The 12017-nt window shown below is 38.2% G+C and overlaps 1 protein-coding gene and 1 non-coding gene across 2 annotated transcripts; both read right to left on the bottom strand.

Moving 5' to 3' along the window:
- Window positions 1-180: 180 nt before the first annotated feature.
- trnas-gcu (transfer RNA serine (anticodon GCU)) lies at window positions 181-262 on the bottom strand. The gene has a single exon. It is a non-coding gene; the product is annotated as a tRNA-Ser (tRNA).
- Window positions 263-1156: 894 nt separating this feature from the next.
- ak7a (adenylate kinase 7a) lies at window positions 1157-11990 on the bottom strand. The gene is made up of 18 exons (XM_053614225.1): window positions 11850-11990; window positions 11644-11772; window positions 8912-9020; window positions 8720-8814; window positions 8492-8602; window positions 8058-8141; window positions 6970-7058; window positions 6724-6814; window positions 6560-6637; window positions 6316-6465; window positions 6076-6204; window positions 5754-5859; window positions 4211-4339; window positions 4065-4130; window positions 2772-2969; window positions 1849-2069; window positions 1463-1621; window positions 1157-1292 (listed from the first exon to the last, which is right to left on the bottom strand). The coding sequence occupies exons 1-18, from the start codon at window positions 11934-11936 to the stop codon at window positions 1257-1259; spliced, it is 2067 nt and encodes a 688-aa protein (XP_053470200.1). The 5' UTR covers window positions 11937-11990; the 3' UTR covers window positions 1157-1256.
- Between the last annotated feature and the right edge of the window lie 27 nt (window positions 11991-12017).

Raw genomic sequence — 12017 nt, 5'->3', positions numbered from 1 at the left:
ATCTCCAGCGGCACATTGCCACTTCAATAGTATTACTGAATTAATATTGAATACTGAATAGATTATGTTTCTCATTGTCGGAGAAGCACAGCAATACGAATTTGTACAGTGGTGCTTAATGTAAAAATGTACTACGAAGACCGGAAGTTGTGATCTGGGTTTAAATTAAAAAGCGCTTTCCGACGAGGATGGGATTCGAACCCACGCGTGCAGAGCACAATGGATTAGCAGTCCATCGCCTTAACCACTCGGCCACCTCGTCTGTGCGGTTGCACAAACACAGCACCCTCCATCACATTTATACAGGTAATATAGGTAATACAGGTATACAGGTAAATGTTTATGACGCATATCACCAAAAGACGAAGTGGAATCAAGATTGATTTGTAGGAGTCAGAATTAAATAGATAAATAAGGAAGGAATTTTTATGCTCTACTCCAATCTGTTTCACTGACAACTCAATCAGTACAGATTTATTTCATGACTGTGTAGAATAATATTTTATTGATGTTGATAATTGAGTTATTAAGGTTTGAATTGAACCCATTTAATTCAAGTGACCAGTCAAACTATAAAACAGCACAATAATAAATATAATAACTTTGATAATGGTGGGTTGTGATTTCTACTACTGTAAGTACATTAAAAGAATAATAATAAGCCTGCCTGGTTATGCCTCACACAGCCCTGGGAGGCTATGAGAACCACAGGTCTAAACACTGTAAATATCTGAAGTGTGTGAAATATGTGACGTGATGGGAGCGTAGTAATCAGGGTCGGGACATCTTGAATCAAACACTATTTTTCACTGAGTAGAAATGAGAAATTATAGTTCTTGCTCGATGCTTCAGCCATTAAAAAATACATGAGGCTACCACAGAGGAGAAAAAGTGTCCCGAATTCAATTCCACACGTAATGTTTTAACGGTTATATAGTAAATACATCATGTTTTCACTCACTCATTCACTCACTTTGAGTAAAAGCTTTATCCTGGTCACGGTGGATCCGGAGCCTATTCCAGGAACAGCGGGTTTGCGGTGAGAATACACCCTGGGTGGGATGCCAGTCCGTCGCAGGGCTAAGAGTGCACTAGTTTTCATGAAATGTCACAGTGTTGACATGCTACTTGCACTAAAATTATGCAAAGTACACAATTTGGGACAAAGCTTATATTTATTTATTTATTTGCCGAAGGAAAAGAAATTGTGTTGTGTTAAATTAAATTAAAACATTGGAGGTCCAGTGAAGGGCAGACTAGTCTTCTGTGTTGTTTCGTAAAAGATATTCAGCCTGAAACACACACACACATACACACACACACACACACAGTTCACACATACACACACAGTCAGAGTTCACAATGAAGCATGAGTAGCGACTAAAAATATGGTACATTCTATAAATATATAAATGTTTAACAAAGAGAGAAAGAAAAAAAGAAGGAAAAAGTCCAGAGGTACCAGAAAGTCGATGGGATCATCAGGGTTCACCTGGCTGCACGCCACAAGCCCGTTTCTGAGAGTGGGCATGACATACTTCATCAGGTAGTGTCTCAGTGGAAGAGATCGTGCCTCCAGTAACTCATCCTCCTGCTTTTTCACCTTCATCATGTTCCTGTTCTAAAAGGGACAAAAGAGCTTCAGCCTGCATGGACATTATGAACAGATGTTAACCTTGCTGTGTATCTAAAATATACACACGTATGTTGCCAATCATTTCATCTGCTTAAAGCTGAAATTCTTCTCACACACGGTAGATCCTTGCGTTAACACACAGTAGATATGTACGGTAATCACTTCCACTGTGCTATGCTAATGGTCTTTTCAGTCATAGCAGTGTGTCTTACCCATTCCTCCAGCAGAGCAGTCATCCTGGCCTCCTCCTCGGCCTCTCTGAGTACACGCTCGGCTGTGGCCTGCATGATGCGCTGCTGCTTCTCCACAGCTTGCTTCCTCTCCTGTTCCGCCTGTTCCTCAGCTGTCGGGCCGTAGTTCCTCGGCACTCCCACCACCTCGATTATTTTCTTAATCACAGCTTCATTTTCAGGGTCATTCACGCTGTTGATCTCTGAGGATTCAACACTTACTGTTAATCCCTGCAGGCCTTTCGGCTCTTCATAACGTTCTTATTTGTTTCTTACTGTTTCTAATAGACTTCTCATGCCTTAGGGATTCTCTGTTTCTCTGTTACTCTCACTGCACACACACACACACTCTATAATTTATTATTCCTATTTTAATTCCATTATGTGCTGTCCACCAGAGTAGATGAGGTTAGTCTTTTTGAGATTTAGCTTTCTTAAAGTTTTAAGGTGTTTTTTGTTTGCCTTTGTTGCCTTTGTGACATCTATTGTTAAAAGTGCTATACTGCATGTAAAGAATAAACATTTGTGCCGGTGTAGTAAAATAATCAACGATGGCGTGGTGTGATGCCGACCGAAGCGAAGTGGAGTTACTCTTACCACCGAGATGTTGACTATTTTCCAACAGTTGCAATTTTGCGACTATTTTCTGCAACTATTTTCCAATAGCTGACAATTGCAGCATGTTCTGAAGTGTTTTATTCCTCTTTTACCACAGCAATTTGCCATCAATGACACTTTCATTAATATATATATATATATATATATATATATATATATATATATATATATATATATATATATATATATATATATAAAACATCATGATATGGATTTACTAAAAACCGTAAAACAGGTTTCATTGATACGTCTGTTACTTTGATAATATCTTTGGATAATATCCTCACCGATGTGTTCAGGGTGGATCTCCAGCTCATCGAAATATTCGAGCACCGTTTCTTCCCCCATGTTTGCATCTCTGAACATGGACAGTCGCTGCAGAAACTCGTCCTGGGTGTAGTGCATCTCCTGCGCTACGGACTGCGGAAGGTTCCGGGCTCGTTCTTTCAGAAACTCATCAGTAGCATCGAGTGAAAAGACGTACTCTGTGAGGAAAAATGGTGAACACGCTTGCAAGTGCTTAAAGTATTTATGACAGCAGGATTTTAAGTTGGCTATTTGAAATAAAGCTGTGATATTTCACTTATATTGTTGATCCATCACAAACTTAAAGAAAGAGTGCAGATCCTCACGTTTTCACTGGCACAATAAGGCTAATGTAGCTGACAAGTAAGGGAAGCTTACAGCGTCCAGTTTATCAGTTAGTGCGTTTACATGGACAGCAATAATCCACTCTTAACCCGATTAAGACCGTACTTTGATTAAGAAACTACCATGTACACAGCAATTTTTAATTACCTTAATCAATTTAAGGTCATAATCGAAGTAAGCAATAATCGAATTAAGACAGGTGGAGTACTCCTGTTTTAGTCGCATTATGGACGTGTATTACAAACATGTAAACACCTTAATCACATTATGAACGTCGTGTGAGAGTTTTCACCACATTTTGCGACAGGACACGATCACATACGGCAGTTTTACGTTTTACGGCGAACAAGAGAGTTCGGCTGCGTCCCAAGCCGCATACTTGCCTACTACAGTCCTGGAGTGGGGAAAAATACATGTATCTCAGTTACTATATAGACGTTAAGTACACAGTTTGGGACTCAGCCCATGGCTCCAAGCAGTCATCTATTAACATGACAAATAATTAACTGCACTTAAAGCGTTCGTAAAAAAATAAATAAATAAAAACGCCCAAAACTGTATACCGTACCATAACGAAGACGAACTGTATGTTGATATGTGAAATTCTGGAGGGACGTCGGACAGCGTGGCGCGGTGACGTAATGACGCGGGCTGTTAATCTAATTATGTTCTAAAACATGTAAAACGGGAACATGACGAGTATTCTAAAAGCGACTCATGTAAACACCTTAATCAGAATATTATCTTACTCAGAGTAAGGTCAATAATTAGATTACTGCTGTCCATGTAAACGTAGTCACAAAGCAAACATCAAATTACAAACGCCGAAGATAAAGCGGTGATATTTCATCTTCAACTCCATTTGGCGTGATGGGAAACTTTTCTTTAAGAATCTAAAAATGCTTCAACAAGATGCTTCAAAAACGTACCTGGTTTTATCTTTTCATCGTGTGGCAGTAAATGAGATCTGGAGTTCCCCGGGTCCTTCTCCTCATCTGAGACATGTTGAACATGTTATACTAATGTAAAATGAAAATTATAAATATGTCACTGCCTCTGTATTTCAGTGCCTCACCACTGAAAAGTTTGTTAGCTTGCTCGTGTGTACAGGGGTAACCGTCCAAAACAAACCCCTGATTTCTACAAGGCTTTGAGTAAAGCTTCTCTTTGATGAGGCGCAAAATATTCTGGTCTTCAGGCTGACCTACACACACACACACACACACACACACACACACACACACACACACAGACAAACACATTGCCTTCTGTTTAAATCCTGTGTGATATAAATTGTTAAGAATATTGAAGCATACTTCCATGATCACAGAGCATCTTTTTACTTCGGATCCTAGTGTTTCAGACATAATTGTTCTGTTGTGCTTGCCATATTTGGGAACGAATTTCTGGTTTCACCACACAACACAAACTTAACTAGAGTTTAAACATGGTTAAAATGACTCGCATTACTTCAGAAGAGAAAAAAATTTAAGTCAGCAAAATAGACTGTGATCCTCATGTACTTTCCCCCAAACTCTTGATTCCACTTACACTGATAAAAAAATTAAACCATGCATATATTTATCTCGCACACAACCCCTCGAACTGTTCTGAAGAGTGCCTCAAAGCATTTAAGAGCACAAAAGCCTAGCGATTGGTTAAAGGATCCCAGGGTGTGTCATACGGAGGAGGAGAATCTCTTCGTCATTATAGGGAAGTCCACATCGGCTAACTAGCTCACTTTTGCTAAATGTGGTATTCACACACTCTGTGAGCGTTGAGTGCTGTAGGCTGAACATGCACTACCGGTCAAAAGTTTACACACACTCATTCTATATTTTTTTTTTTCTCTCCACATTTTATAATAATAATAATAATAATAATAATAATAATAATAATACAGTCATCAAAACTCTGGAGTAACACAAGTGGAACTATCGAATTATGTTGCGAAGAAAAAAAAATCCAAAATAAATCAGAATAATTTAATATTTTAGCATCTTCAAAGTAGACGTCTTTTTTGCCTAGAATTTCCAGAAATGTATTCTTGGCGTTTTCTCAATCGATTTCTTGAGGAATTTCCCTGAGATGCTTTTTAAACAGTATTAAAGGAGCTCCCACCTACGCTGGTCACTTATTGGCTGCTTTTCGGAATATTTCGCTCCGGGTCGTCCATTTAAAAAAACTATTTTTTTGTAAATAAAATGTTAGTTTTCTAATGAAAGAAATGAATATGTTGGTGCGATTATAATTTGTCTACAACACCGATTTCACACATTTAATCACACACCTTCAGATCGAAAGGTTTTTAAGATCATGAGAAACATTTCAGTCGAGTGTCCACAAACTTTAGACCGGTAGTGTAGAGCAGCTGTATATGATAACATATATGAATGCAAGTATGAAGAAAATCAGTTTTGACAAAACTTTTATACATCTGGCCGGAATTTGTAGCTCTGTTTGAGACCCGCTGAGTGAGTGCAATCTTTCATGGATTGGTCGAATCCTGTCTTTAGCTGTGAGTCTTTACGTGATTGAGGTACAAGATGTTTCACATCTAAAAACCTCTTTTATAAAGAGAGAGAAAAAAAAACGAGAGAGAGAAAAAAAAACTAGACCTTGAGTCTGGGAACGAACATGCTTCAGAGTGCTGAGCTGTTCCTGAATCGCCTGTAAAGTTTCCGCAGTGTCATTAAACTCCTTGCTCTGTTGAAGCATTTCCTCCTATATGAATAGTACACATATATAACATGACCTTATAGATAACATTTGTCCTGATTATGGAAATAAAAACTTGTACTTTTGCTTGTATTTCTCTCATTTGTAAGTCGCTTTGGATAAAAGCGTCTGCTAAATGAATAAATATAAATGTAAATGTAAAAGCACACTTTAAAACATAAACAGTGGTCGTAACGGCAAAGAACTTCAAGTCACACTGACCAAATGTTTTATTTTCTCCTCAACCGCCTCCGTGACGCCAATATAACGGAGTTTGTAATGTTTACACAGTTGTGCTGCGACAGAACTCTTCCCGACCGCTGGCGGACCGAGGAGACAAATCTTGATCGGCTGGAAAGAAGGCAGTAAATCATATGCTATACACTGCGGTTAATTAGCGATTCACCATACAGGTGAAATAACAGTTTCTGTGTAAATCAATGCATGTAGCTATACACTTACTAGAAGCCGTCTGGTCTGTCTGTACTCCTCCACAACACGGTCGATGTTCTCAACAAGTCCAGATTCACACACCCAGCGCACGTTCAGCCGCATCTTCAGCAGAACTGTCTCGATGAGGATGTTTACACTTAGGCAAGCTAGATCGGATCGCTTAGGGAAATGAAAGCACAATACAAAACAGTCAAGTACAAGTTTCAGCTGAACAAAACCCGTGCTTATGTGAATCTTGTCCATAAAGATATACCGTAAATTCCTTTGTGAGGAGCTCACTGTCATTAGGGACTTCCTGAACCACTCCATAACCCAGCACATGTGCAATGGCCTGGTGGATGAAGGGTAATGGTGACTGATTCAATCAGAGACAAAACTAGCTTGTTTAAGAAGACAAGGTTTATACAGAGCTTTTACCATTACAATTTCTTCCAAAGAATTGTGGGAGTCATCCACAGCGATTATGTAGTGCGTTTTGGGTTTGCGATCGATGACGTTTTGCACTATGCTGGAGAACACACGTTACACAGTCAACACTGGATACCAGGAACGCGTTACGTGATGAAAATGTACAATGTGCAAAAACGCCTTCGTTTATACACTTGTGTGTTACGCTATGATGTTTTTTTAAAATAAACTCGAACTATAATTAATTCCACTGACCCAGCCAGATCGTGGACATGGATGGTAGGAAGGACATTAGTGCTTGGCTCCGGTATAGGGATGCTCCTCATCTCACCAAGCCAGCATGCCTAAGATAATTCATATGCAGCAATCAGTTTGACAGAAAAATAAATAATAATAATCTAAACACTTTTCTCTTAGTCGATCAGCCCAGACATTTCTGCACCAGAGCTACGAAACTAATGGAAGTACTACAAGTATGTCTCACCCGAAATCATTTCTGAAAACATCACACACAGACCTACTCATGTGGTTTAGGACACTGTGTGACTTACTGTAATCTATAAACAGGAGCTAAACATCACAGTCTAGGTGACTGCTGTAACATTATGGTGACAATTTTGGCACCATAACCGGTGCCAATTTTTCTTCCCTTGTGTTATTTCACATGATGCGACAAGTGAAAGGACTGTTTGAATTCACAACACATGAACATTAACTCAAAACGGAAAGCATGCTGTAGCTGCTTATTGGAAATCGCAAGCTTGTTGCTGCGTGTAAGTCTGAGACACCGTGAAAAAGGATTGCTGGGGGTTGTTTACAGCAAACATCCTAAATGAATACAAATATGACCCTAAATGAATCTAATGATGCTTCTATTCGTGCTTATTTTTATTTGACGTAGATATAACGTCAACTTTGCACGGCAGTAATATGAGACCGTGAGTGCTGAAAACACAGGGGTTACGCAATAAATAAATAAATAAATAAATAAATAAATAAATATAAGAATCACCCCTCACTATAATAACATAAGCAAGTACAATGTTTTCTCTAAGCTAGCTAGACAACAGACTGAAAAAATGCTATTCTTTTGCCCTGCGTCCAATCAGCAACGACCATGTGATGTTCACTAAGGACTACTTTCCATATTCATTTTTTGATTTGCTGTTGTGTTTTTAGTGACATTTGGTGATGTGTTTTGCACTTATGGACCACCATGACGTTTTGGGTTAAGAGGAAAAACACTTTCTGCCGAAAGTGAATTTTCTTTTGTGATTTTGCTACGCTGAAATAGCGCTGCCGAATAGAAAAGACGACCATGTTCATATCCAAAATTATAATACCTTAAAGAAGAAGTGGAAGATGCCTTCTCCCATGCCGTACTGCATGCCTGCACCGACAACGTAAGTGCGCAGCTTGGTCTTTTGCTGAAGGAGAAGATTATTTAAAATTAAGATTATGTACAGTGGTGCTTGAAAGTTTGTGAACCCTTTAGAATTTGCTATATTTCTGCATGAATATGAGCTAAAACATCATCGGATTATCACACAAGTCTTAAAAGTAGATCAAAAGAACCCGATTAAACAAATGAGGCAAAAATATTATACTTGGTCATTTATTTATGGAGGAACATGATCCAATATGACATATTTATGCAGATATATAGAAAATTCTAAAGGGTTCACAAGCTTTCAACACCACTGTATGTTAATTTTCACAAAACTAACATAAAAACAGCTTAAACTGTGACAAACTCTAACATTAATTTATTTCTAACCATTTTCCCCAATTTCAACACGAGCTTCTCTGCACTAGCGTGTTCTCTGAAGTTTGGATGTGGCCTCTTCCGTGTGTAGTCTTCTTCCTTCACTGGAATTTCAGGAAGATCCTAAGAAGTAAAGTTAGGAAGAATGTCACCTGTAACTGTAATTGTTACTTGTAATAAAAGAATTTAGGAAGTAACTGTTTGTAAAATCATGTGAATTTTACAGGGACAAGCACTTACAGGATCAGCTGGTTTAGTCCTTGCCCAAGTCATCAACGTTGACACCAAAATGAACATCTTGGGAAATGTAAAGTGTTCAGTTTCACTGTGGAGGGCTGTGATAAAGAAAAACAAAAGCGCACACCAACATTTCACACTGTATGGAAGAGAGCTGACTCGTGCTAATGAATCCTGTAAATACGGAGGTGTCACCTGAAACAGCCCAGGTTGCTTCATCAATCTCTTCAGCATCTTCTGAGATGTTGTACACAATAACGTCACAATCCATCAGGTGTTGTAGGAGCTCGTCTCGCTTCAAGGCCTGAAATGAGCATGTTGGAACGGTCATATAATGGATATCTGCTGTGTTATGGACGTCACATGCCTGCACAATATTAGTATAACTAAGACTGTCCATACCTGATCATGTGACAGTCCAAAAAAGTAAGAATCAAACATCAAACAGCAAACATTATGAATTTTAAAAGTGTGTGTATGTGTGTGTGTGTACACATTTCCAGAGAAACAGAACATTTTGGCTTCTGAGGCTGTGGTGAAACCAGTGGGTATATGATATCAATCATTTTGAGCATCTACTGGTTTCAATACAGCCTATAAAAATATATAAATAAACATTTTTCTGCAAGTAATTGTGGCATTTGCAAACGTTGGGACACCCCACTAGGTCAGTACTTAGTAACAGCCATTGTGGCAGATACCACAGCTTACAAATGCTTTTTGTAGCCAGCTAGGAACCTTTCTGTTCTTGTTTTAGGAAGTTTCACCCACTCTTCCTTATAGAATGCGTCTGTTTCTTTTTTCCCCACAATATTTTTCCCACTTTTGAACACTTTGAAATACAGCCTTTTACATTCATATACATTCATTCAAATTCCATACAACCATAAGATCGCTGTATATATACCCTAAAACAAACAAACAAACAAAAAAACACTCAGAACAAGAATGCTCCTCCTCTTTTAACAAATGGTAATCTATTCATAATTGACTATTATAATCCTAATGAATGCAAAATGAAACAAATATATGTTGAAGAGTATATCAATTCTACAAGGTCGGAACCCGCATTGTCCGCAAAGATTAGTCATCCACTTCTTCATCTGTTAAATCCTTAATATAATCAATGAAAGGGCTCCGTATGTTTTCAAATACTTGCTGTTTAGCCTTTAATATGTAAGTTATCCTTTCTAATGGAAGGCTTGACAACATCTGTCTTATTCATTGAGAGTACTTGGTCTATGAATCTTTGTCCACAACAGAGCTACACATTTATTGGCATGAAGCAAGCTGAGGTCTATATAAATGCTCGCTCATTTCTACTATAATTATGTTTCTCTAGGTATAAGCCCAACAGAAAAAGCTTAGGGTCCAGTAAAATTTGTTTTGAAATAATCTTCTCAATTATGACTCTTACCTCTTCCCAAAATAATTTAATCTTTCTGCGTTGCCAAATACAGTGAACAAAGTTCCTCTAGCTTCCGTACATTTTGTACACGTCTGTTATGTTTTTATTATATCTATTTAATTCCACCGGTGCTACACATGTCCGCACTAACCATTTACACTGTATAATTCTGAGGCGTGTATTTTATAGACATAGTGTGAGCCTTAGTACAAGCTGCTTTTCAATCCTCAACCGAAACTTCAAATTGCAAGTTTTCCTTCCATGCATTCAACTTACACTGTGAATTTTCGGATGAATTAGAAGTCAACAGCACGTAAAATTCAGATTCATCATTTTTTCCAAAGATGAACGCATCTGTTTCTAAGATATTCTCAGGCTGTCTTGCATGCACAGCATGATTTCCAATGACGTTCAAGTCTGCAGACTTTGAGGGCCACTCCAAAAACTTCACCTTCATGAAATATTTTTCCTTATTTTCCATGATTATGATTCAATCATTTAAGCTCAGTTCAATGTGATTTTTGCTTACTCATGGTCTCATGAAGTTTTTGGGTTTCTGTCCTTGACTGTGTTTTTGTTAAGTTGTTTTGACATTTGTCTTGTGGTTTTCTCTCATGTTTTCCTTAACTGGCCTTTGGTATGTTGCTTGCATGTACATCTGAGTATGAAAGTCAACTGTACCCAACTTTTATTTAGACTAAGATTGAGACTACGAAACGCTGTAGTGCCCAGGGTGTCTCTGCGCACATAAAAAATTACCATCTCTTTCACTATACCCTGGCTCATGGTCTCCTGATTCTCCAAACATCTTACTTCTGGTGAAGCTGAAGCGTTTGAATCGTCCAGAAAAGATTTACATCACGTGGCATTTCTTGAAGTAGCTGATGGTGGATTTTGAGGTATCTTCTGGATCACTGTCCTGTTTTCAAAGCCAATCTCTTTTCCGCTTCAGTTTCTTGACTGACTCTGTCACATATCCTTTCGGAATTTTGCTGACATTTACTGGGATCCGTTCTTCCGTCTAACAGTCTTTAATCATATGTTCAACTCTTTTTTTTTATCTCCCAACATACCTTTGGTGAATGTGGTCATTTTTATTTCATCAGTCCACAGGCCTTGTTTCCAGAAAGTCTCTGGATTATCTAGATATTGTTGTTAAAGGTTATAACCCAAGGCTTGAATATTCATTATGCTCATCAGTTGATCATTCATAATGACAATTTCTGACCTGAGCAACAAGTCCTAATGAGTCAGTTAAGGCCTAATGATTTAATTACGTTCTGACACATCTGCACATACCAAATTTACTTGTATTACTTATTATTTAATCTTACTTTTTTCTGTTTTAATTTCAACAAATATAAAGTAATTGTGCATTAACCTTTTGTTGTTGTTGTTGTTGTATTAACTTCACAGATTATGTGTAATTAGGGCAGGGGTGGCCAAATTTTTTGCATACAACTGTATTTGAGAGCCATGCCATATCTTCTGAGCAGCCTTTTTTTCTGTGAAAACTTACCGAGTATTCTTCCAGAGCAAACCTTCTCCTTTTCTCATCTTTACTGATAACAGTCCCTACAATCTGAAAGCGCTCTCCTGTTCCAGGCTCTTCTTCAAAGGAGTCTCCAGCAGAACATGTGGACAGATACTGAGGGAGGATATGACAAATTACATTAACACTTAAAAACTTCACTTCAAAAGCACTTAAACTAATATTTATCTTACCTTGGCGATATGTTTGGACGAGTATGAATCTATTTGGTTTATAAAAATCCGTTTGGTCCGTCGAATCTTATGCCGCTCGTCTGCCATATTTCCCGTTGCTAAGCAAGTTTGTCTCGCGCACTGGTTGCTAAGCGGAAGTAACGCTTCTGTAAAGAGCGAAAACGGTGC

This window comes from Ictalurus furcatus, chromosome 25 (genome assembly GCF_023375685.1).
Source record: "Ictalurus furcatus strain D&B chromosome 25, Billie_1.0, whole genome shotgun sequence".
Lineage (NCBI taxonomy): Eukaryota > Metazoa > Chordata > Actinopteri > Siluriformes > Ictaluridae > Ictalurus > Ictalurus furcatus.
Note: the sequence above shows the minus strand (reverse complement) of the source record. Positions and strands in the feature narration are given on the sequence as shown.